This window comes from Dermacentor andersoni, chromosome 6 (assembly GCF_023375885.2).
Source record: "Dermacentor andersoni chromosome 6, qqDerAnde1_hic_scaffold, whole genome shotgun sequence".
Taxonomy (NCBI): domain Eukaryota; kingdom Metazoa; phylum Arthropoda; class Arachnida; order Ixodida; family Ixodidae; genus Dermacentor; species Dermacentor andersoni.
Window position 1 is genome coordinate 30,887,501 of NC_092819.1, and position 25,196 is coordinate 30,912,696.

The window sequence follows — 25,196 nt, forward strand, 5'->3', positions numbered from 1 at the left end:
CAACTGCATCGACCAATATTGAACAAAAGCCCGCGCACACTTCCAAAGCTGGAGCTCCCACTTATTCAACAAGACTAGAGAAGACCACGCAACATTCTCCCTTTCTTTTCTTTTCTTTTTCTTCTTATTTGATGATTTCTGCGGCTACTGTACGTCTGTCCATCACGGCCTGCAAAGAACGTAACGGAATAACAAAAACACTGTAGCGCTCGCCATCACAACTTCGAGACGCCTTCTTTTCCACCGAGGTCCCCACAACACGTCGCAGTAATTTCGTGACCATGTCTTTGGGTGTAGTGGCATGTGAATTTCTGATAGACTGCGTGCGACGGCACGCGCATGCGCAGACGCTGTGGAGGAGCCGCCGGGTCCCAGGTGGCAGGGCGCCGGCGAGACGAGCATCGAGCTGAGCAGCGTGTCCAGACAGGACGTGGGCACGTACCGTTGCCGAGCCGACAATGGACTCGGCCAGATCTCGGCCGACATCCAGCTCGTGGTACGGGGTGAGTAATCGAAACTGCCAGCAAACGTGTTTTACGCCGGCCAGCCGGCACGGCCTCGTAAGTGCGTGTGCGATAGCGTTGCGGGAGCTTGACAGTTCCAAGGTGCTATGATCGATGGCTGACAGAGATGATGTGCAAGTTCACCCTTTAGGTTCTTGGACAGGTTCAATCCATTTATGGTCAACTTTGCGTAAAACTGTTCGGGAGCCTGTCAATGAAGTGGGAACGAATGTGGCTATGTGCGTGATCGAGCGTGTGAGGATACGTGTGTGTGGCAAGCGACTTTTGCATGTGTCTGCACGTGTGTGTCACCAAGGACTGACCTGTCAGTGCGAATGGATGCGAGAGCGAATGAGCGCCATCCTGCACCCTAAACTGCAACCTGCCCTCCCCCCCAAGCCTACTTTCCACCCCAATCCAAATCTTCCTGCCCCCCCCCCCCACTTCCACGAACCTCCGAGCGTCTGAACACACCATCCGGTGGAGACGCTAGGCCAAGCCTGCGAAGCAACGACCTGACGGACCTGGACTTCATCCTGTCCTGGGACCAGTGTGGCCAGTGGACCTGGCGGCCAGGTTCTGCGATGACCATGGGCTACCTCATCTGGAGTGGAAGGCGACCCCAAGTAGCGATGCCGTGCCTGAAACATCGCACTCGCCACGCTGGTTGCGCGAGCACTCATGGAATCAACACTTCTCTTCAGACTCTTCAGGAGGTACGATGCGCTTTATTTTTTATACGCGCAAACCTCCGCACGGCGTATACATAAATAATGCACGCAGGCTTTCTTCGTGAAACTGTAGAAGTGTACTGTGGGACTTACTGGCCACGATTAACATCCTGCGTAGTATTCAGGCTGGTCTGTCCAAATCCCGGCACCTTGCAAAGCAAGAAAAAAAAACAAGGCTTGTTTTTCCGTGTGCCCCATCCCTTTGCTTCCCCATGTACGTTGCAATCGTCGTGCATGAAGCTTGCGCAAAGACAACCACTAACAATGTGAACGTGCTCAAGGCTGTACAGGGTTGACATACCCCCAACCGCACAAGTTTTCGGAGCAGGGATCCCGCGAAAAGAACGAAATTTCGTCGCATCCAATGCGTCCGCTCTCTAATCGACACGTGCGCTCAATACTTCATCCGTGTGCGAGTACCGCATCGCTCGCCTAAATGCCAGGCTGTGATCTACAATTTGTTTGTATTCTATCTGGTGCGTGTGTTCAGTCTCTTTTTGATGTATAGTTCTTGATTTCCTGCAGGACAGTGCGTTTATGTAATTCAATACACCGGGTGTCCCACGTAAGTTGAGCCAAACCTTAAAAATATGCAGATGCGACGTAGTTGGACAGAACCAAGGTAATGTTGTTTGCCGCCGTTTGGAGATACTCAGATTATTTATTGCATTCTGCCTGATTACATAACTTGGCTTAATTAATAAACTTCTCAAATATTATAATTAGATGAAAAGTGCCAATGAGAAAATTGTAGAGCAACATGAAGAAAACTTCCGATACAGCTTTCTGTTGCTCAATACGTGCTACATAAGAATGCTTTTCCGAGCATGAAAGCAGCTCGCGCAAACACGAAAAATTGCCGCGCGACTGGCCGCTCGAGGCACTTTGCGTGTATTCGCTGGCTTATGCTTGGAAAAACACTCTTATGTAGCACGTACAGAGCAACAGAAAGATGTATCGCGAGTCTGTCATGTTGCGCTACAATTTATTCGTTGACACAGCTGATTAATTAATTAAGCATAATTCTGTAATTAGGCGGAATGTAAAAATCAGCTTATTATCTCCAAGCGACGGTAGACAATATTATTTTGGTTCTGTCCAGCCACGTGGCATCTGCATATTTTTAATTATTGGCTCAAGTTACGTGAGACACCCTCTATAACCATTAAAGCTTGAATCTCTCCTGTGCAATCAAATGGCCCAAATTGCAACCTTACTAACAATACAGCGAAAGCTGAAGTCGCAATGAAATCTTCCTTGCAAATTGTCCACTGGACCATTCACTATTGAATGGCTAGAAACCATCTGAAATAATGGAGCAGCGCATAAAAAGCGCTCTTTCATCGTGTCACCGCACCAACTCGCCCAGCTGTCTTTACATTAATAATATTTTCACTGTCCCTGAGGGGAGAATTTTAGGCGGAGTTGCAACGAGACGAAATTTGCCGAATAATTGTCGTAATTTCTATGCGGAAGAATAACAGAAAAAAAAATGTTGTCTTTAAACGAGAGCATTGGCTGGAAAAAAGAATCCTTGCAGCTGGGGCAGCCGACGTAGAGAATTTTGCAAATGGTCCTTTAAAGCACTTTTGCAGTCGCAGCAGCGCGCAGACCGCACAAAGGTGAAACCGAGAAATACGGATTTCCATTTGCACAAATCGGCCAGAGAGGTCGAGCACAGACACAACAACCCGGCACTGTGTAAAGGTAGAAACGGTCAGCTTTAATTACCAGGAATGTCCATGATACAAACGCACTATACCGGTAGAGAAAGCTGGACTCTCGTCCCTCTTCTCAGAGAGCGCGTATAGACTGGTGAGCTAGCTGCGAAGGAAGACACAAACAAGAATATGTGCGGCCACGACGAACTCGCCGAATACTGCAGGCAACCCTTCCTAGGAGCGGCGGAACTACAAAATCAATGCGCGCGCCAAGCATCGAATCAGCCGCCCCGGAAGTATTTCATTATTAAAGCTTTTGCAGCACCGTTCTGCCAACATTCATCGAATAAAGCCGAGTTCTGTTTTACTTGTTTCTCACTTCAGCTGCCCGGTCAGGTAAACGTGCGCCATCAAAGCAAGCGTGCACCTATTCGGCGCATTTCTCTCTCTCTCTCTCTCTCTCTCTCTTGCGGCACGTGTACAGGCGTCACGAAACCCGCGCTTAAAAAGTGACGCTCTTTTCTCCGCAGCCACACCGACCACAACACAGAATCGCCTACCTCTCGCGCGCCGCGTACAAAGAGGAGCGACAGTGGCAGCGGGCGACACGCAGTTTTGTACTGCGCAATCAATAGGCGAGGCCACTGTACAGTACCGCTTTGTGCGAGCCACGTGGCGTGTTTCGCCGGTGTTTGCGGCCCGGTCATTAAAAATCACTCGGTAGGAGAACGGCACCTCCGCCGGACGAAATGTTTCGAGAGTGCGGGACACCGAAGTTTCTCGGAAAAACGCACACACAGCGAATACAGATAGGGATAATATAAAAGGCATTACATCTATTTTGATGAAGGGCTTCTCTTTGTGAAGATTATATATATATATATATATATATATATACAGGGCATGAAGAGCGGGGGACGTAAGTGTAAATGTGCGTGGACTTACTGAGGTGAAATGCACGCCACGACGAAAGTTTAATTAATGCGCGGCCAGAAACTTACTTGTTGCACGCAAACCCGAGGCTGAAAGTTTGTATGCATAGCTACTAGTCAGAACGGTGGCCAACATGGGAGCGTACGCGTTTTTTGGCTGAGCCGTTCTAACGTATACTGAAGGCCGACGTTGAACTCCAACTGCGGATTAAGAGTAGACAAAGAAATGTAACAATTTGCAAATATGTTGCTTTGAAGCGGTTTCAAAGCCAACGCCCAAAAATCACTCCGACCTCGACTCACGCAAGTAGCATCGGCCACCGAAACAATAATAATAATTATAATAATGTTTCTGCGTTTTAACGTCGCAAAACACCGATTTCATTATTAAGCTCGCCGTAGTGGGGAGCTCCGGACTAATTTTTTACTGCACGGTTCACGCGCAGGAATCACTGCGACAACGAACCAAACAACGCGCTGTTGCGCACGGGCCGATATATGTAATGAATTATGGTCATAACGAAGCCCTCGTTATAACACATAAACTCAACTTCATTATAAAAGATATTACGTTAAATAGGGAGATGCTCCAAAAGGGTCGTAGCAAGGCGGGACGCGCACTCCAGCAGCCCGGGAGCTCGTAGAACATGCTCGCATATAGGGAAGCAGATCCGCGCTAAATAGCGCAGACGTGCCAGTGAAGAAATTCTTCTCACGCACGTGAGCATGTGCCTCGTCTTTCGCTTGACATCACGTGATACGGTTAAGGCCAAGGAGCTCCAGTCACGTGGCGGAGTGACATTCGCAGAGCTCTCTGCTTCTCAATGTTGACAGAAAGAAACTGACACGGCGTATGCAGCACCGTATATGGTCCAGTGCTGATTTATAGCTTTGTATATCGTTATAGGCGGCCGGTGTCACTGCACTTCGAATAATCCCATGTAAAGTACACGCACGCGGTCAGAACACTGCAAAACTTCGAATAAAGCGACACTTCGGAAAAATCGATTTCGTCCAAGGGAGAGCTTACTGCAATGCACGGAACGACGTATGCACAATCCAGGAATAAAACACCCCGGAGTGAATGGAAATGAAGGTAGATAGAAAAGAAAGTGAACCCATATTTATTTATCTTTATATTTCGTGACGGCATGACAAGGCCACAACTCCATCAAATAACTTCCAGACCATGAGCACGACATTTCTACAAACGTTGAACAATTACCATCTATGTATACATTATGTGCTCACAACTTTGCTAGACATTACGCTGATCGCCGCCGAAAAAAGCAATAGAGTAGATAACGCTGACGCTAAGCCACGGAGCTAACCAACACTTGCACACAACAACCGATCATCACGAAGCCCTTCCGGTCTTCACAACGAATGACAACTATGTTCGGAATTCGCACTGAGGAAACACCACTAACAGTACAGTATATACATCATAACCATAGCTTGCGCACAGCTTCAGTACTGGAGCGTCCCTGCTAGAAAAATGCGACTGTTCTATTTTTGACCATCATGCCTCCTGCTCGACGCATTCCTTCGCCGCTCGAAATCGCGCATTCGGTTGTACGTTCGGCGTATTTTGTAAACATCCTGGCCCAAGACGCAAGCAAGCGACGAAACGTAAACAAGGCGCTGCTAGCTGGCGGGAATGACTTCGATAGACGACACGTGCCAATGAAATGCATCGAGCGCCGCGTAATTTAGGCGTTACACATACTTCGCACACAAATTCCAGTCGCGAGTCTACGATATCTTTCCTTTTATCAGTTTTACTTCGACGTTCAGCTGCGTCGAAGCAACGGCCAAAACTATCGGCATTCGATTCCGATATATACCTCTTCTCTCTGCGTGAAAACCTGCCACATATTTATTTTTTTCGCAATCTCCTTCTCACTCGCTCTACTTTTCTCATTCGGGCTTTTTCTTTTTTTTTTTCTTTGTAAACTTTTTTTTTGTCTCTACTGCCGCGGCCACATATGCGTCTTGCTTCTATAGAATCTGGTTTCGCTCTTCTGGGTGCAGGTCTATTTTACATCCAGATCTTGCGTGTCGCTGTCTGTCTTCATTCCTTGTTCCCAGTGGCGCCTCTTGCATCTCCACCAGCCTTGCTGTTGACGCTCTAGTCACGTTTACGTGCTTCGATGCTCAAAGTCGATATCAACCCGCATACTGGCGCATTCCTTATTCTCTCTTACCCTCAACCGCGTCCTTTGCAGCTCGAAAAGGGACGCGTCAGTTTCTCTCTCTGAAGCAGCACTTTATTCCCCCTCACTAACTACGCAAGTTTATGAAGCAATCGCGCAAACTAAAGAGGCTCACGTTAGCTGCAGTCACAAAACTCTCCACACGCACGGTAAAGAAGTAAATAAGGTTGAATAGTTTGCAATGAAAGCGAAAAGAATAACACGACAGAAATTCGTAAATCTCGTTTCTTTCCTCTTTTTCTTTGCACGCGACAGGAGATGTTCGACCAAAGCGGCGCTAAGCAGCTGACAACAAAAGACATTTCGTACTTTTTTCCGCTTTTCCTTTTCGCAAATGCATTGCCGTCGTCTACATACCACGCAGACGCGCTGTAAACGGTCGGGTCATTTCCCCAAGCAGCGTATATTTCGAAACGGTTCGCGCGCAGAGCGAAAACCGCGTCAACGCTCGCAAATGCGCGAACGACCGCGTCGCCCGGCGCAAGCCGCACACGCTGTATATATGTAATACGGTTCTCGTAAAATGCTCCCAAACTGTTACTTACGGCACCTCGCGTTTCCCGCCGCAGAAACTCCAGCGCAAACGAAGCGTGTACTTTTTCGAAGTTCGCTCAAGCGTTCGCAACAGTGGGGAGGGAGGAGGAGAGGGGGGGAGCGAATAATAAACGCACCATGCCACGTCGGAGCTATATAGGCTTTCAAAGCGAGCGAGCGAGCTCGATCTCAAATGTAACTCGCAATTCGGGGAAGACGCACTGACGACCCACGGTCGGCCGCGTTCCAGTAGTTGATGGATGAGCAAAAGCGCGCCCAGCGCTCTCGAGCCGCTCTGGAACTTGCTCGGTCCACCACCAGTCGCGTTAAGCCACGCACGGCTCGGTTCTCGGCCACTGCGAAGCCGCGGGATGGGCAGTCTCTCCGTCCGACAGTACACAAGGCGAGCACATCTTGTACACCCATCAGCGATGGTCCAAAGCACGCGCCATACGTGCACGCACGCGCGCGTTGAATGTCGGTAAATATATACTACGAAAACAATAAGGCTGGAGAGCCTGCAAAAAAGGACTTGAACGAAGTTTCCCTAAAGAATAAGGCCGTCGTAGCGTGTCATGCGAGGCGAGCCGATGCAAATAACGAGCCGTCCTGCGGTACGGACGTTACTTCCTCGTTGATAACTGAGCAACCGGATCATATAGCTTCAGTCTGTATATGGTTGCTGCATAGTTGATTTATTGCTCTTGGTTAGCTAGCGCACCGAACGTGCATAATCACCGTTCCAGATCCCAAGGCCTTGCCGAATTTCTACGATATAGATGATGTATACGCTTGCATAAAACACCGCTAAATGGTGTACCAGCTGGGGTGGCTCAGTGGTAATGCCGTTCCGCTGCATATAGCACTAGGTGGCGGGTTTAACTCTCGAGCACGGCGGCCACATACCGGTACAGAGTGCGCGATGTAATTCGTGTGCTTAGATTTAGGTGCAACTAGGAAACACCAGTGCTGGTCGCAATTTATTCGAAGCACTGTGCGGCGTCTCTCATAGCTATCGGCGTTGCACGGGAACGTTAAACGCCATGAATCAATCAATCACGCATACTATAAGCCTCTGTAGTGCGTGAAAGTTGGGGTATCTCGAGCGTAACCAACAAATCCAGGTTAGCTGGACATTTATTTTAACGTTTCTTATCATTTCTAGCATTACATGAGCCTAATGCCGTTTTCGGCCTTACTTGACCCCTTTTGGCAACGATAATATTATTAACATTTTACGCGTAGCCCACAACGGAAGGCTTAGGCGGGCCCGCTATCACGAGTTGACTGTACTGCCTCTCCTCTAATTGTTGTTGTTGTTGTTGTCGTCGTCGTTGTTGTTGTCGTTGTTGGTGGTGGTGGTGTCGTCGTCGTCGTCGTCGTCGTCGTTGTTGTTGTTGTTGTAGTACAACAGCACAACACATAATAGTAATAGCGCGGCGCGCTGAAAGTACATGCTACACGATAACTGCTGAAGAGGAGCTCTCCAACGACACAACTATAATATGTGCACTGAAATATTAGGAACTTTTAATCAATACAAAGAGCTGAATGTCGACGTCAGCCGCCGACAGGCTAGCCGCGCAACGCTTCCTTTCGCCGTGGCTGGGTGTCAGCAAGGCATCACATAATAAATCTTATTGTTGTGTGTGCACGCGTGTTCTGAACGGAAGAGCAGCTAGAAAACAAAAAGCATTTCGAATCTCACGTTACACTGGCAGTGAAATACGCGCCTGTCGCGTACATCCGCGGAAACAATCGAAAATCCCGTACTCTGGAGAAACGCGAGAGCCACGCGAACGAACCGATCAAGGTCCTAGAAGAACGTATACGACTGCAGCGACGCTCAAGGATAAGGTCTCTTTTGTGCACCGCAGAATAACTCATAAAAAGTAAAGCTGCGAGATGACAAAGGCAACACCAGCAGCGAACAGGGGAGACAGACAGAGGGACGGCTGGTGCGCCAGGAACAAAAACCGGAACCGCGTAAAACGAAAAGAGAAAGAAGAATATACGCAGGAACAACTGTTCGCCGCGGGGCGGATGGGGCTAACGTTGGCTGGGACAACACAGCCGCCGCCGCTGGAAACAATGACTATACGCACCGGCGACGGCGCGAAACACGACGGGCGTGGGGCACGCGCATGCTGCGATCGATATGACGTATACACACCGTGCCGTTGAATCCGTGCAGCATCGTGGAAGTTAGCACCGCACAATGAGGGGCTCGATCGAGGGCACGCGTACTGGCTGGCCAGCGCTTTGCCTACTGCGCCATCCGCGAATGAGGCAGCCCGTAATTCGGACATAATACTGCGTACAGACATCTTACAGACTACTTTGCTCTCCCCTAAAAGAGGATTTTGTAGTCTACAGTAGATTGCTACGCATCTTCAGTCATCTTTCCTCCTGGCCATAAAAAAGCGTATACATAGTGTCTGCAGACAAGAGTCAGAGTACGCATACCTATAGTTCCTTCTAGTGAATTGTTTTTGATAAACTTCTAAATGTAGCGTTCATAGGCGGAAAATGCAAGGCCCTAATTCTATGGACACTCGATAGGCATTCCACAGACTTTATAGTAAAACGTCTAGACGTCTTCTGCACGCTGGCTAAATAATTTTTTGCGAGGGGCCCGTACTTCCTTTCCCGTTTGTGTCTGCATAAACACCCTATAGATAATATAGATTAAACATACTGGGAAGGAAGTTCATTGGCGTCCACAATCAGACTTCAAATATGAACTACATGAATGGCCCATATGCTATATAGTCAGATGTGTACAGGCTTTACGCAGACTGACGAAATGTGTGTTGCGGGACGCCCACGAGCGCCGGCCTGTTTTTCTTTTTTTTTTTTTTTCGTTAAGCAAGCTTTTACGCCGAGGTACGGTTTTCATACTAGCATCGATGAGCAGCAGCGTCGTTCACGCGTGGTTTCTCTCCACCCACTCCGCTGCCGTCGCCACCCTGGTACATATGCATTCAGTGCGGCGTCAATTAGGGAGAGCGAAGAGGGGGGGGGGGGGGGCAGTCCTTCCACGGAACTCGTGCATCTTTGATGGGCCGGCACTCGGACCGACCAATAATAGAAGCAGCAGCAGCAGCAACATGGCGGACAGGCGACAGGCGACAGGACAGGCGACCCGTGCGCGCCATTAGGCAGCGGCAAGTCACCAGTGGTGTGCATTACGTGACCACACATCCCGTCCTCGTAGGGCTAGCTGGTCGCCCATGCCAAATGCGATTGGATCCTCAAGCAACGTGCTACGAACACGGCAGAGCTGAGTCTACTTTCACGTTTGGCTCAATGTATGTTGGTAGCGCGATAGACGGAGATCTCTCTCTCTCTCTCTTTCTCTCTCTCTCTGAACATCATCTACCGTACCCCCTTATCACATCATATCCAACGGCGTTAGGCTGTCTACTGAATCAACGATGACAGCGAAGGTATAGATCTGAGCGGCATCCAATGACGCAAGACAAACGCAAATGGGACATGCGTGTTATCGTTCCGGACGCGCTTGCAGTGTCCGTTCGTTCAAACAGTGGCGTTTGGTGGGCGTTGTTAGATTACTGACCTGGGTGAGGGAGGGGTTGGGTAGTCACCAAGCATCGCCTACTGCGCTGCCTGATTCGTCTTTTTTTTTTTTTTTTGGTAACCACGTAATTAAGGGCAATATATTCATCCTGGATAGTTAACGGCGTGCGCAAGAGGCGAAAAAAATTATGCTCTTGCCCGGAATGCGCCATTGTCCCCGCTGTCCTATATGAAAAGGATACATATGTCTCACAACTATCAAATAATGACCAACACGATGATGTGCTACTTTATAGGGGTTGATCACCGGACCTCACCCTTTTGCAACTTTGGGCAAAGCGACGTCAGGCAGAATTGTATGCGTCGAGGAATCCCGATGCACCAGGTAGCCGTGCACGTGCTAACCATATAGCGGCGAAGGCGCGTCAGCACGAAAAGCAACTTTCTCGACGACGATGGTATGAGTGGTGCGAGAATCTTGGATCGGGCATTGGAAACAGAGCACTTTGGCGTACGTTCCGGTCAATGGAACGCGGTCATAAGCAACCTGACCCTGCAGCGAGCGTTAGGTTAGCGATGCAGAGTTCGCCACATCAATTTGCAGAACACGCTGCTAGAGCGTTTTTCCCGAAATACGATCAAGCGTCACCTATAAACTGCCCCGATATTGATGAGTCTGCCACAACCTCTAAATCCCAAATATCCAGCCCTTTCAACATGGCCGAACTAATAGCGGCGATTGAAACTTCGAAGCAACGAACAACACCTGGTCCCGATGGTATTCCTTATGAGGTTTTCAAGAACATGGAAGGAGCAGCTCTCGACGCACTTCTTCAGGCTATTAATAAAGTATGGGAGACTGGAAACGTTCCACCTGATTGGAAGCATTCAATTGTTGTCGCGATTCCGAAACCAGGAAAGTCTCCAAATAGCCTGCAGTCTTTACGCCCAATTTCACTAACCTCAACTGTCTGCAAACTCGCTGAAAAGATGCTGGCCACACGAGTTTCTTGGTGGCTTGAACGCCACGATAAATATCATCCTGCTCAAATTGGATTCCGTTCTTACTTGGGAACTGAAGACGGCCTTTCTATGTTATCAGACGATGTTTTACAGGTTTCTCCACACAGTCATGCTGTGCGCACGGTAGTAGCAACAGACATAACGAAAGCTTATGACAATATCGACCATGAAATCATTATATCTAACCTCATCGACCTGGGACTTCCACCGCGGGTGATAAGATTCATCTACTCATTCCTTCAGAATCGCACATTTGCGATTAGAGTAGCTGGAAGGCAAGAAGGATACTTCACATCGAACAGAGGAGTCCCACAAGGTTCGGTTCTGGCTCCTCTTCTCTTCAACGTTGCTTTAATACCTCTGGCCTGGCAACTACATCGGATTCCGGATGTGAGGTTCTTAATCTATGCGGATGACGTCACTTTGTGGTCCGTGCATAAAGATTTATCTAGACAAACTCAACAGCTTCAAGAAGCCCTTGATGTGCTGAACAACTACGCTCGGAAAGCAGGATTGGACATTTCCGCCCAAAAATCAAGCTATGTTGTGGTGGCCAACAAGAAAGGACGCACAAGAATCACGCAGCACCCCTTCACATTTAGACTCGGCGCAGTGACAATCCCTGAGGCTTCTGAGATCCGCATACTGGGTCTCGATATTCACCAATCCGGCAGTGGTGCACACTGGCTCCGTAAAACCAGACAGAGTTCGACAAAAACCCTTCACCTTATTCGTCGCATTGCAGCAAAAGCAGCTGGAGCTCGTACTGACGTAGCTCGACGGTTGGTGCGTGCAGTCTTGCAGCCACGAATTTTATATCAAGCACAATTTCAACGGCTGACTTTGGCACAGCTGGCACAGTTGGAGACGATTAATCGCGATGCTATGCGCACAATCACAGCACTGCCCCGCATCACTCCGATACCAACCTTACAGGAACATGCCCAGCTCAACACAATTGCAGAGCTAATTTTGCAACGTGAAAAAGCACGTGAAATAAAAAAGCAACTTATTCCGGCTGTCGCTGCGTTGCATGCTCATTTTCACCGCGGCTCTCGGATTGACAATCAGCCCTATCCAATGCCTCCCTGGGAATTCACCAGCATCACAACTAATAAGCCAACGAAGTTACGACGCAGCGATACAACATTTATTATTGACGAACACAACAAAGTCGATGCATCATGCGTTAACACCTGCAAAGTCTATACGGATGCTGCCATTCTCCCAGACGGCGGAAGGACATCATTCCTGAGTACTACGCATAATTTCATCACCGGCCACCACCGCTATTTATCTACGGAAGCCAGCGCTCTAGTAATGGAACTTCAAGCCATCCACGACGCTGTGCAAGATGCGACATCTAAGCTGCCTACCATCAAGCAACTAGATATCTTCACTGATTCTTTAGCGGCTATTCAGGAACTCAAGAAGGTTGATAAGGCGATGGAAATCTGCGAGAGAATACACACTATGAATAGTAAGACAGCTACTTGCGTCAAGGTACACTGGATTCAAGGCCATTCAGCAAACCCTCACAACATTGCTGCTGACCAGCAGGCACACTGTCCTCCTAATCCTGATCCTCCACCTATTCCCCTCCCACCCCAACCCCGTAACTCGCTGCGAGCCCGTAAAAATGTTCTCCGGCAGGACACACGCGCTCTTATCCCACCGTGTGTCTGCTCCCTCCCCCTTCATCTTACTAGGGCGGAGGAAGTTGTGCTTAGGAGGCTTCGGGCAGGGGTGGCCCTTACACCGGCTGTTGTCTCAAGGTGGAACTGGTCGCATTTACCACTGGGTGCTACGTGTCCATACTGCTCCATTCCTGTGGTGGAATCAGATGCATACCACCTAATATGGACATGTACGGGTTTACAATCGGAACGCTCGCGTCTCCTACTGCAAGCCGGCCTCCGCTACAGTGTGACAACCAGCTATGACCGCTGGATACATGACAACAGATTCCACAAAACACTGCTTCAATTCATACACAACACAGGCCTCACAGCACACATATAATACACATATACGCTCCAAGAATTATGCCTTAAGGGCAAGCCTTTATCGCAATAAAAAAAAAAAAAGAAAGAAAAAAAAAAGATCACATTTAAGTTTTACGGAATTTCTCAAAAATCGCCCGTTGCAGATAACATAATTCTAGTCCTTACGCTGGATTATTCAGAGAGGCAGACATTACTTGCGCGAGAAATCGAAGCACATATTCAACTAATTAACAATACAATGCCTAATTAACTTCTTACTTATTTAATTTACGGCACCTATTTAAATTTACGAATTGTAGCGGGTGAGTTTGCAAGGCGCAACCAATTGGAATTATTTTCCAGGATGACACCAGTTTGGGGATACGCGCCATCAAACTCGCCATAAAAATGCACTGTTCTACTTATTTACCGAAACGCTCTTTTATGCATTGAAGTACCAAAAAAGTAACTGGAACGAAAACGTATTTCGCCCCACACTTTGGGAAATAATATCTCGAAAGTGGTGTCATTACGGAAATTCATTTCAAGTGGACACGTCTTGCAATCTCACCGGCTAAAATTCATAAATTCCTATATGTGCCGTAAGGAAATTAATTGAGAAGTTCATCAGTGAATTTTCCTTGATTAGTTAGATATGTGTTTCTGTTTCTCGTGCTAGTAATGTCTGCCTCTTGGAATAATCCAGCTCAAGCAGAAGAATTGTGCTATCTGCATGCCACATGCAAATTTCAAAATTCCATAAGACTTAAAAATGAACATCCCATATAAAACTCATACATTATCATGGTGTTACCGGAGGGAGAAGTTATGGCGGATGCATACGCTGCTTCCACATAAGGAGGCGCTGCCACTTTCTGGAACGACTGGGCTCGCGGACATATTTCAGGTAGCCGACCTATACTGCCCGTCTTTCTTGATTATAGGTGTTCTCTGGCCAAACGCTGACTGCTGAATAGAAATGCTTTGCTTTTGTTATTGCTTATTCAGCGATGACGGTAAGCAGAAAGACGCTATAGCAAAAAGCCAACTCCACCAACATCGATATTGAGAAGAAAAAAAAGGTGCAGAGCACGCGAACAACACGTATCTTAGAACAACGCTATCTTCATGGAAAGTGCGACGAAGCACATGGACAGTAGCTGACCGATATGTCCGCGGTATTTTTTTTTTTTCGCCAAGTGCGAATGCTCGGTACGCATATTCTCACGGCATTGGCTTTGCTCAAGTACGCAAATAGTCTGTTTGCTACAACGGACAAATGGCCGAGATGGTGACTGATTTCGAAAACATGGCAGCGCCCGCCGCAGCGGTTCTGTGGCCATGTGCGTTATCTCTTCTCTATGTAGTATTCCTCGCGGTGCCGTGTTTTCAAGATGAACGCTGTGTCGCGGTGCTGGCATGGCCTTACTATATACCACGTAGGGTAATATTAACGTCTACCGTGACAGGTAACCAAGGACGTGACAGTGGAGCGGACTAATTAACTGGCGGCCTCTCTCCGTAGAACTATAGAAAGAGGGCAATGAATACACAACTTCATCCCAAAGCTCGTCACATCAATCAATCAATCAATCAATCAATTAATATTTATTATTACATAAAAATAATATACAGATAGTGGTATACAGAAGGAGGTCCTATAGTTAAAACTGAATTGGGACCTCCTGTTCATGGTTAACATAAAAGTTCATTTGGCAAGCAACAGCAGCTAAATTGGTACAATTGCAGTAATGATAAATGTACATGTACTGGCGTGGCATGAGACGGTGTTTACTGGCAAGTTACGATAATCGACTGGTCCTCTGCTGGATCAGTGCCTCGTACGAAGCCCTTTCACAGGTTTATGATCGGGCACCATAACACTTTTTTCTTCTTTTTTTTTATTTTTTAGGAGTGTTGCAAGTAGATACAGAATAGAGCAACTATCAGTTTGCTTCAAGCAGCAGCTCACGCGTGCTCATAACACAGTCAAGCTTAGAATGTTTGTTGCCCACAGAGAGAGGTCGTTGGAAAAGCGTTTGGATCGGAACAAGAGACAGAGCTTGAAAGAAGCAGCCCGCATCGAATGCTGACAGTCGCGCCACGGATTTTCGAGCCCGCATACGTGTATAGTCGCGGTCAGACAGCGCTGAGGATATCATTCCAACGGCCCCCATGACAGCAACATATCTCGCCAGGATCTGAATAATCAAGCGGCAGGCTTACGTGTAGGACACGGCTTCAACAAAAGGAGCGCATTCAGCCATTTCTCTTTTCTAAGTACTCAAGACAGTGAGCAAGAGACCGGAGTGCAACGCGTACAGAGATAACACAAGCTCGCCCATTGTTTCCCCGTAACTGGCGAGAAGGGTACCATACTTTTTCTATAGACTCGCTGAGGAGTGTACTGTGCTGCTTATCTCAAAACGAAACTCGACTAAGGAAGCTTCTTTTTAAGAGCCCACGGACGCGCAAAGCTGCGCGGGAGCGCACTACTCAATAATTTATAAACGCATAGCAAACAGGTCGCCAAGTGTCGATACAACGCGCTCGCTTTTGACGCCCGCCTGAATGGGGCGCGTTTAGTAAGCTCGCTCGCTTATACAGAACCCGCCAGCCAGGTTCATTAAATCGTGCGTCGTCACCACACCCATTTCAATAGCGTAGAAGGAAAAGGAGAAAGCGGCTCAGAAGCGGCAGACAGACATTGCTTCGGAGGGGTCGCTCGTCCAGGCGAGAGAGGCAGAGATAGAGAGAGAGGAGGTCCCCTTTCAGCCACATGCTCTGGGACCTCCGTCTGTATACTTGTGTAAGCATGTATATCTACTTATTAAATAAATAAATAAACTGAAACTGAAAGAGAGAGAAGATAAATCTGAGTTATAAAGTACTGAAGCCAGGCGTATGGCGCACCCGACACTGGACACAAGAGCGGCACAGGACATACACACTGTTCCCATTGTCGGGTGCGCTACGCCTAAAGCCTTTCAGTGTGTCATACGAACAAGCCCGACGTGCAACCTTAGATCTAAGTCCCAGGCACGAACAGAAGAAAAAAAAGAAATAAACAAAAGCTCGCAAGGTTGAGAAAACTGCCACCGTGCTGTTCGCAGTAAATAAAACAAAAGAGAACGACCGCCATTGAGCGCGAAATGTATAATGCATTTACTTAAGCGTGCGATTACCGTCATAAAATGCGCAACGGTTGATAACAATTTCAACGTAACGACGCCGTCCGCGCTCATATATATATATATATATATATATATATATATATATATATATATATATATATATACACAGACAGACAGACAGACAGACAGATAACATTACACCGCCGACTTCAACACAGAAGCTAGGAGCATCAAAGGCTGTCAGCGCGAGTGCTGCTCGAAGCTGTTCGTGTTACGAGACGCGTAAGACGGATTAGAATGGGACAGCGTTAACTACAGTCGGTGACAACCCAAGAACGCAGAGGCAAATACGCAGATGAGCAAGACAAGGGCAGCTCGTATAGATGCGCCAACCAATTGGTTTCGCTCATTTCCATGAAGTCGCGGCCGAGGCCAACTTCTTTCAACATTGTCGTTTCTCGGGGACTGTGTTTTTGAGTAGGCAGACACAAGATACAGTGCGGTTTTGTGGGCGGACCTTGTACTGATTTCTCAGGTTGGTCACCAAGCACAGTTGATTTCGGCTTCCGAGCTGACATGACGAGAGAGAAAGAGAGAAGTAATATTAATTTTTAAATTATATTATATGGCTTTTACGTGCCAAAACCACGATATGACTACGATGCACGCCGTATGAGGGACTCCGGATTAATTTCGACCACCTGGGGTTCTCTGACGTGCACCCATTGAGCGGTGGACGGGCGTTCATGCATTTCGCCCCCATCGAAATGCCGCCGCCGGGGCCGGGATAGAGAAGTAAAATAGATCGGTGTAAACCATCTCTGAACAGTCGGAGGCGGCAAAACAGAGCATATCTGAGGCAGAATCCACAAAACTTATCGTTTGCAAGTGCTATTTCCTATTGCTCAGCCACCTTCGGTAACATATGTCCATCACCAGCACTGACTAGAACTTGTTCCTACGAACAATTCTAGCCCGTAAGATTCCTTTCTTTCCTTTTTTTTTTCCTTTTCCCTTAATAGGGGCTTTGACGTGTGCCTGTGTGAGGGCAATGTCGCCTGTGGGGACATAAAATTTTTGTCTAGCCTGTATTGTGGTTTATTCCTGGCCCACTTCGAAGGTCTCACCTCAGCAATAATAACAATAATAATAATTAAAATAATAATAATAATAATAATAATAATTAGGGAAAGAAAAAAATGTGGGACACAGAGATGGGCGTAGCGAAGGGTGCCGCAACTATCAAGAAGCCCCACCGCCAATTTATCTAGCAAGAATGCGCTGCTTTCTCGTGCCTCGATCCAGCCGTAAACCACAGTCGAGTGCGGGGACGATGTAGCTGCCACGACGACTTGGCTTCATTGGGAATAGCTAGAAACTAACGCGGTCTTCCGTGAAAATTGCCAACTTCCTTGCAAGCGACACTCAATGGAAAGGGAGCGAAAAGCCTCTGGACACGAAAATCGGCCTAACAAGCGGCCGTGAAGAAGGGGAGCGCTTTTGCCAGGTATGGAACTCAAACAGGTTCGAATAGGCAGCTGAGGTGAGAAGGGCGCTTCAAGTGAGCCGGACCCAGGCGACCTTCAGGACAGCCAGGTGCATGGGGCGCAGGAAACAAAAAGAGAAAAGAAAGAGAGGGTCACAGACCTGGCTTCCCCGATAAGTACTACAGGACGCCTCGGATGCCCCTTGCGTTTCGGTGTGGACAGCCGTAGAGGCGAAACGAATGACAAACAATCACTGAAGGGTGGGAGCTGTCACGTGGATCGCCACAAGCAAAAATTTCTTCTAGAACTCCGCACACAGTCACGAACACGCGCAGTTTCTTTTCGCCACCGCTGGTCTCCAAAATTTTGCTTGCGAGTGCATAAATATACAGGGTGTTACAGGAACATATACAGGAACACGAAATGCATTCGTGTTCCAGATACATTTTCAAAGAAAACGTTGTTTTATTCATTGAAGCACAAAGGTAACTGGAACACCAATGCATTTCGTCGTACACTGAAAATCAATATATCGAAACTGGTGCAGTCCTGAGAATTCGTTCTAAGTGAATACGCTTTGCGAACTCATCGGCTATAATTCCTACCTTGAAATAGTGGACGTAACGTTAATAATTAAAAATATAACTAACGTAATTATGCCAATTCTTTAATCAAGTATTCTGATTTCTCGAAGTAATGGCCGCCTGATTGAGTCATCATCATCAGCCTAGTTACGCCCACTGCAGGGCAAAGGCCTCTCCCATACTTCTCCAACTACCCCGGTCATGTACTAATTGTGGCCATGTTGTCCCTGCAAACGTCTTAATGTCATCTGCCCACCTAACTTTCTGCCGCCCCCTGCTACGCTTCCCTTCTCTTGGAATCCAGTCCGTAGCTCTTAGTGACCATCGGTTATCTTCCCTCCTCATTACATGTCCGGCCCATGCCCATTTCTTTTTCTTGATTTCAACTAAGATGTCGTTTACCCGCGTTTGTTGCCTCACCCAATCTGCTCTTTTCTAATCCCTTAACGTTACACCCATCATTCTTCTTTCCATAGCTCGTTGCGTCGTTCTCAATTTCAGCAGAACCCTTTTCGTAAGCCTCCAGGTTTCTGCCCCATATGTGAGTACTGGTAACACACAGCTGTTGTACACTTTCCTTTTGAGGGATAGTGGCAACCTACTGTTCATGATTTGAGACTGCCTGCCAAACGCACCCCAACCCATTCTTATTCTTCTGGTTATTTCAGTCTCATGATCCGGATCCGTGGTCACTACCTGCCCTAAGTAGATGTATTCCCTTACCACTTCCAGTGTTTCGCTACCTATCGTAAACTGCTGTTCTCTTCCGAGACTGTTAAACAGTACTTTAGTTTTCTGCAGATTAATTTTCAGACCCACCCTTCTGCTTTGCCTCTCCAGGTCAGTGAGCATGCATTGCAATTGGTCTCCTGAGTTACTAAGCAAGGCAATATCATCAGCGAATCGCAAGTTGCTAAGGTATTCTCCATCAACTTTTATCCCCAATTCTTCCCACTCCAGGCCTCTGAATACCTCCTGTAAACATGCTGTGAATAGCATTGGAGATATCGTATCTCCCTGTCTGACGCCTTTCTTTATAGGGATTTTGTTGCTTTCTTTGTGGAGGACTACGGTGGCTGTGCAGCCGCTATAGATATCTTCCAGTATTTTTACATATGGCTCATCTACACCCTGATTCCGTAATGCCTCCATGACTGCTGAGGTTTCGACTGAATCAAACGCTTTCTCGTAATCAATGAAAGCTATATATAAGGGTTGGTTATATTCTGCACATTTCTCTATCACTTGATTGATAGTGTGAATATGGTCTATTGTTGAGTAGCCTTTACGGAATCCTGCCTGGTCCTTTGGTTGACAGAAGTCTAAGGTGTTCCTGATTCTATTTGCGATTACCTTAGTAAATACTTTGTAGGCAACGGACAGTAAGCTGATCGGTCTATAATTTTTCAAGTCTTTGGCGTCCCCTTTCTTATGGATTAGGATTATGTTAGCGTTCTTCCAAGATTCCGGTACGCTCGAGGTTATGAGGCATTGCGTATACAGGGTGGCCAGTTTCTCTAGAACAATCTGACCACCATCCTTCAACAAATCTGCTGTTACCTGATCCTCCCCAGCTGCCTTCCCCCTTTGCATAGCTCCTAAGGCTTTCTTTACTTCTTCTGGCGTTACCTGTGGGATTTCGAATTCCTCTAGGCTATTCTCTCTTCCACTATCGTCGTGGGTGCCACTGGTACTGTATAAATCTCTATAGAACTCCTCAGCCACTTGAACTATCTCGTCCATATTAGTAACGATATTGCCGGCTTTGTCTCTTAACGCACACATCTGATTCTTGCCTATTCCTAGTTTCTTCTTCACTGTTTTTAGGCTTCCTCCGTTCCTGAGAGCCTGTTCAATTCTATCCATATTATAGTTCCTGATGTCCGCTGTCTTACGCTTGTTGATTAACTTGGAAAGTTCTGCCAGTTCTATTCTAGTTGTAGGATTAGAGGCTTTCATACATTGGCGTTTCTTGATCAGATCTTTCGTCTCCTGCGATAGCTTACTGGTTTCCTGTCTAACGGCGTTACCACCGACTTCTATTGCGCACTCCTTAATGATGCCCATGAGATTGTCGTTCATTGCTTCAACACTAAGGTCCTCTTCCTGAGTTAAAGCCGAATACCTGTTCTGTAGTTTGATCCGGAATTCCTCTAGTTTCCCTCTTACCGCTAACTCATTGATTGGCTTCTTGTGTACCAGTTTCTTTCGTTCCCTCCTCAAGTCTAGGCTAATTCGAGTTCTTACCATCCTGTGGTCACTGCAGCGTACCTTGCCGAGCACGTCTACATCTTGAATGATGCCAGGGTTCGCGCAGAGTATGAAGTCGATTTCATTTCTAGTCTCACCATTCGGGCTCCTCCACGTCCACTTTCGGCTAACCCGCTTGCGGAAAAAGGTATTCATTATACGCATATTATTCTGTTCTGCAAACTCTACTAATAATTCTCCTCTGCTATTCCTAGAGCCTATGCCATATTCCCCCACTGACTTGTCTCCAGCCTGCTTCTTGCCTACCCTGGCATTGAAGTCGCCCATCAGTATAGTGTATTTTGTTTTGACTTTACCCATCGCCGATTCTACGTCTTCATAAAAGCTTTCGACTTCCTGGTCATCATGACTAGATGTAGGAGCGTAGACCTGTACAACCTTCATTTTGTACCTCTTATTAAGTTTCACAACAAGACCTGCCACCCTCTCGTTAATGCTATAGAATTCCTGTATGTTACCAGCTATTTCCTTATTAATCAGGAATCCGACTCCTAGTTCTCGTCTCTCCGCTAAGCCCCGGTAACACAGTACATGCCCGCTTTTTAGCACTGTATATGCTTCTTTTGTCCTCCTAACCTCACTGAGCCCTATTATATCCCATTTACTACCCTCTAATTCCTCCAATAACACTGCTAGACTCGCCTCACTAGATAGCGTTCTAACGTTAAACGTTGCCAGGTTCAGATTCCAATGGCGGCCTGTCCGGAGCCAGGTATTCTTAGCACCCTCTGCAGCGTCACAGATCTGACCGCCGCCGTGGTCAGTTGCTTCGCGGCTGCTGGGGACTGAGGGCCGGGGTTCGATTGTTGTATTCATATAGGAGGTTGTGGCCAAGTACTGCACCAGGGTGGCCAATCCTGCTCTGGTGAGAGAGTGCGTTACCGGTTCTGGTCACCGGGATCAGGCCGCACTCCAGGCCTGTTTGTGCAATTTTCTCAACACACGGTTTTTTTTTTTTTTATTATTTTCCGGTGGAGAATAGCGCGGCACCGGGATTTGAATCACGGTCCTCTTGCACTGGAGACGGATACTCTACCGTCCCCGTAGGAGTTAAATTAAAAATTAATTTACGGGGTTTTACGTGACAAAACCACTTTCTGATTATGCACGCCGTAGTGGAGGACTCCGAAAATTTCGACCACCTGGGGTTCTTTAACGTGCACCTAATTCTAAGTACACGGGTGTTTTCGCATTTCGCCCCCATCGAAATGCGGCCGCCGTGGTCGGGGTCCGATCCCGCGACCTCGTGCTCAGCAGTCTAACACCATAACCACTGAGCAACCACGGCGGGTCCCGCAGGAGTTGTACGCCTCATTTAACCTACAGTGGTGCCCTACTTGGTCAGTCAAGGTGGACCAATCTGAGCTCGGTTATACCGCATGGATGGCACTCGGCTAGAGAACCTGGTATTTATGACCTGCACATGTGAGTGTGAGGCCATACATATTTGAAGATATATATCTTTCTTTTTTTTTTTTTAGGAGCGTTCCCGTACAGTGATAAAATAAAGGAAAAGACATTAAAAGAAAGAAAAAAAAGAAAGAAAAAGGGGCGGAAAAAAAAAAGGAACATAACAGGTGATTTGAACTCGTGACCCTTCGAGGTTGCCCGGAAAGATAGCTCAGTCGGTTGGTTCGTCAGGCCCCAGGCTACTTTCAAGCGCCACAGCTCCTGCTCCGAGCTTCACACTTACGTGGAAAGAGACTCATGTTGTCCGCGATAGTCGGTTCCGAGTGGTTGGAAGGCATGCTTTCTAGGAAAAATGGCCGCTCAAGGAGAAGAGCGAACTCGAGCGGCTTTAGAGGCTAGGAAAACTGCCTTAAAATATTTAGACTTGAGGGAAAGCTTCGTTAACAAACTATAACACGGCAATCAGCAGTCGAATACGACGAGAGAAATTACTGAGACGTGGAAAATTCCCTTGAAAAAAAAATCTGGTTTGCTAGACAAATGCTTGTATGTATTGAACCTCTTAAAAGATGAGGGGTGAAATATGCGCTCACCGAGAGGGCATCTTCAGCACGAGACATCCCCAAGGCACCTTACAGAGATGTGGAGAGCTTCGCGGCCGGAACGAAGCCTCCCTTCTCCGCCGGCCAAGAGGGGGAAACGCGCTTTCCGATCGCTCAAGGTTGCGCGGACAAAGCATAACTCTAGCGTCTAGGAAAAGCTTAACCAGGTACGATGGCGGCACGCATAGCGTGGGAAGCTAGCCGCCAGAATAACTATACCAAGGACTGCTGCTGATGAGGGCGAAATACCTTCGTGTAATTATAATAACCCTAATAGGACTACTTTCAAAAAAAAAAATGGAAACGGCCCAGAGGGCTATACTACGAGAGCTATGACTGATAGTTTTCTATATATATATATATATATATATATTCATCTCATCTATGGGATCGCATGCGCGCGCTGTTTCTTTGTCTCTGCGTGTAGTACAGTTAAGAGAGCCAGTTTAAGGGCGGAGAAGAAGAAAGAAGAGAAAAGCAAAAACTGCAGCGCCGTGGTTTTAAAGCGCACCCGTGGTAGAGAAACGGAATGCGATATAAGCGTGCGTAGCCATGATACGCACACGACAAACTGCCTTAAAATATTTAGACTTGAGGGAAAGCTTCGGTAACAAACGATAGCACAGCAATCAGCACTCGAATATAATTATAACCCTAATACTAATTGTATTCATCTCATCTATGGGATCTAATGCGCGCGCTGTTGCTTTGTTCTGTGTGTAGTAGTTAAGAGAGCCAGTTTAAGGGCGGAGAAGAAGACAGAAGAGAAAAGCAAAAACTGCAGCGCCGTGTGTTTAAAGCGCACCCGTGGTAGAGAAACGGAATGCGATATAAGCGGGCGTAGCCATGATACGCACACGACAAACTGCCTTAAAATATTTAGACTTGAGGGAAAGCTTCGTTAGCAAACGATAGCACGGCAATCAGCACTCGAATATAATTATAACCCTAATACTAATTGTAAATATTCATCTCATCTATGGGATCTAATGCGCGCGCTGTTGCTTTGTCTCTGCGTGTAGTAGTTGAGAGAGCCAGTTTAAGGGCGGAGTAGTTGGAAGGCATACTTTCTAGGAAAAATGGCCGCTCAAGGAGAAGAGCGAACTCGAGCGGCTTTAGAGGCTAGGAAAACTGCCTTAAAATATTTAGACTTGAGGGAAAGCTTCGTTAACAAACTATAACACGGCAATCAGCACTCGAATACGACGAGAGAAATTACTGAGACGTGGAAAATTCCCTTGAAAAAAAAAATCTGGTTTGCTAGACAAATGCTTGTATGTATTGAACCTCTTAAAAGATGAGGGGTGAAATATGCGCTCACCGAGAGGGCATCTTCAGCACGAGACATCCCCAAGGCACCTTACAGAGATGTGGAGAGCTTCGCGGCCGGAACGAAGCCTCCCTTCTCCGCCGGCCAAGAGGGGGAAACGCGCTTTCCGATCGCTCAAGGTTGCGCGGACAAAGCATAACTCTAGCGTCTAGGAAAAGCTTAACCAGGTGCGATGGCGGCACGCATAGCGTGGGAAGCTAGCCGCCAGAATAACTATACCAAGGACTGCTGCTGATGAGGGCGAAATACCTTCGTGTAATTATAATAACCCTAATAGGACTACTTTCGAAAAAAAAAAAATGGAAACGGCCCAGAGGGCTATACTACGAGAGCTATGACTGATAGTTTTCTATATATATATATATATATATATATTCATCTCATCTATGGGATCGCATGCGCGCGCTGTTTCTTTGTCTCTGCGTGTAGTACAGTTAAGAGAGCCAGTTTAAGGGCGGAGAAGAAGAAAGAAGAGAAAAGCAAAAACTGCAGCGCCGTGGTTTTAAAGCGCACCCGTGGTAGAGAAACGGAATGCGATATAAGCGTGCGTAGCCATGATACGCACACGACAAACTGCCTTAAAATATTTAGACTTGAGGGAAAGCTTCGGTAACAAACGATAGCACAGCAATCAGCACTCGAATATAATTATAACCCTAATACTAATTGTATTCATCTCATCTATGGGATCTAATGCGCGCGCTGTTGCTTTGTTCTGTGTGTAGTAGTTAAGAGAGCCAGTTTAAGGGCGGAGAAGAAGACAGAAGAGAAAAGCAAAAACTGCAGCGCCGTGTGTTTAAAGCGCACCCGTGGTAGAGAAACGGAATGCGATATAAGCGTGCGTAGCCATGATACGCACACGACAAACTGCCTTAAAATATTTAGACTTGAGGGAAAGCTTCGTTAGCAAACGATAGCACGGCAATCAGCACTCGAATATAATTATAACCCTAATACTAATTGTAAATATTCATCTCATCTATGGGATCTAATGCGCGCGCTGTTGCTTTGTCTCTGCGTGTAGTAGTTGAGAGAGCCAGTTTAAGGGCGGAGTAGTTGGAAGGCATACTTTCTAGGAAAAATGGCCGCTCAAGGAGAAGAGCGAACTCGAGCGGCTTTAGAGGCTAGGAAAACTGCCTTAAAATATTTAGACTTGAGGGAAAGCTTCGTTAACAAACTATAACACGGCAATCAGCACTCGAATACGACGAGAGAAATTACTGAGACGTGGAAAATTCCCTTGAAAAAAAATC

General features: G+C 47.1%; 2 protein-coding genes across 3 annotated transcripts in view; one reads left to right on the forward strand and one right to left on the reverse strand.

Annotated features, from left to right (window-relative positions):
• Positions 1 to 25,196, reverse strand: part of LOC126521470 (uncharacterized) — a 289,078-nt gene that overhangs the window by 255,542 nt on the left and 8,340 nt on the right. The gene's annotated exons all lie outside the window — the stretch shown is intronic.
• The window catches only part of LOC126521478 (cell adhesion molecule Dscam1-like), a 149,218-nt gene that overhangs the window by 7,917 nt on the left and 116,105 nt on the right, over positions 1 to 25,196 (forward strand). Inside the window, exon 4 of the mRNA XM_072288663.1 lies at positions 348 to 503. Within this exon, the coding sequence (XP_072144764.1) occupies positions 348 to 503 (156 nt within the window). The remainder of the gene's footprint in view (positions 1 to 347; positions 504 to 25,196) is intronic.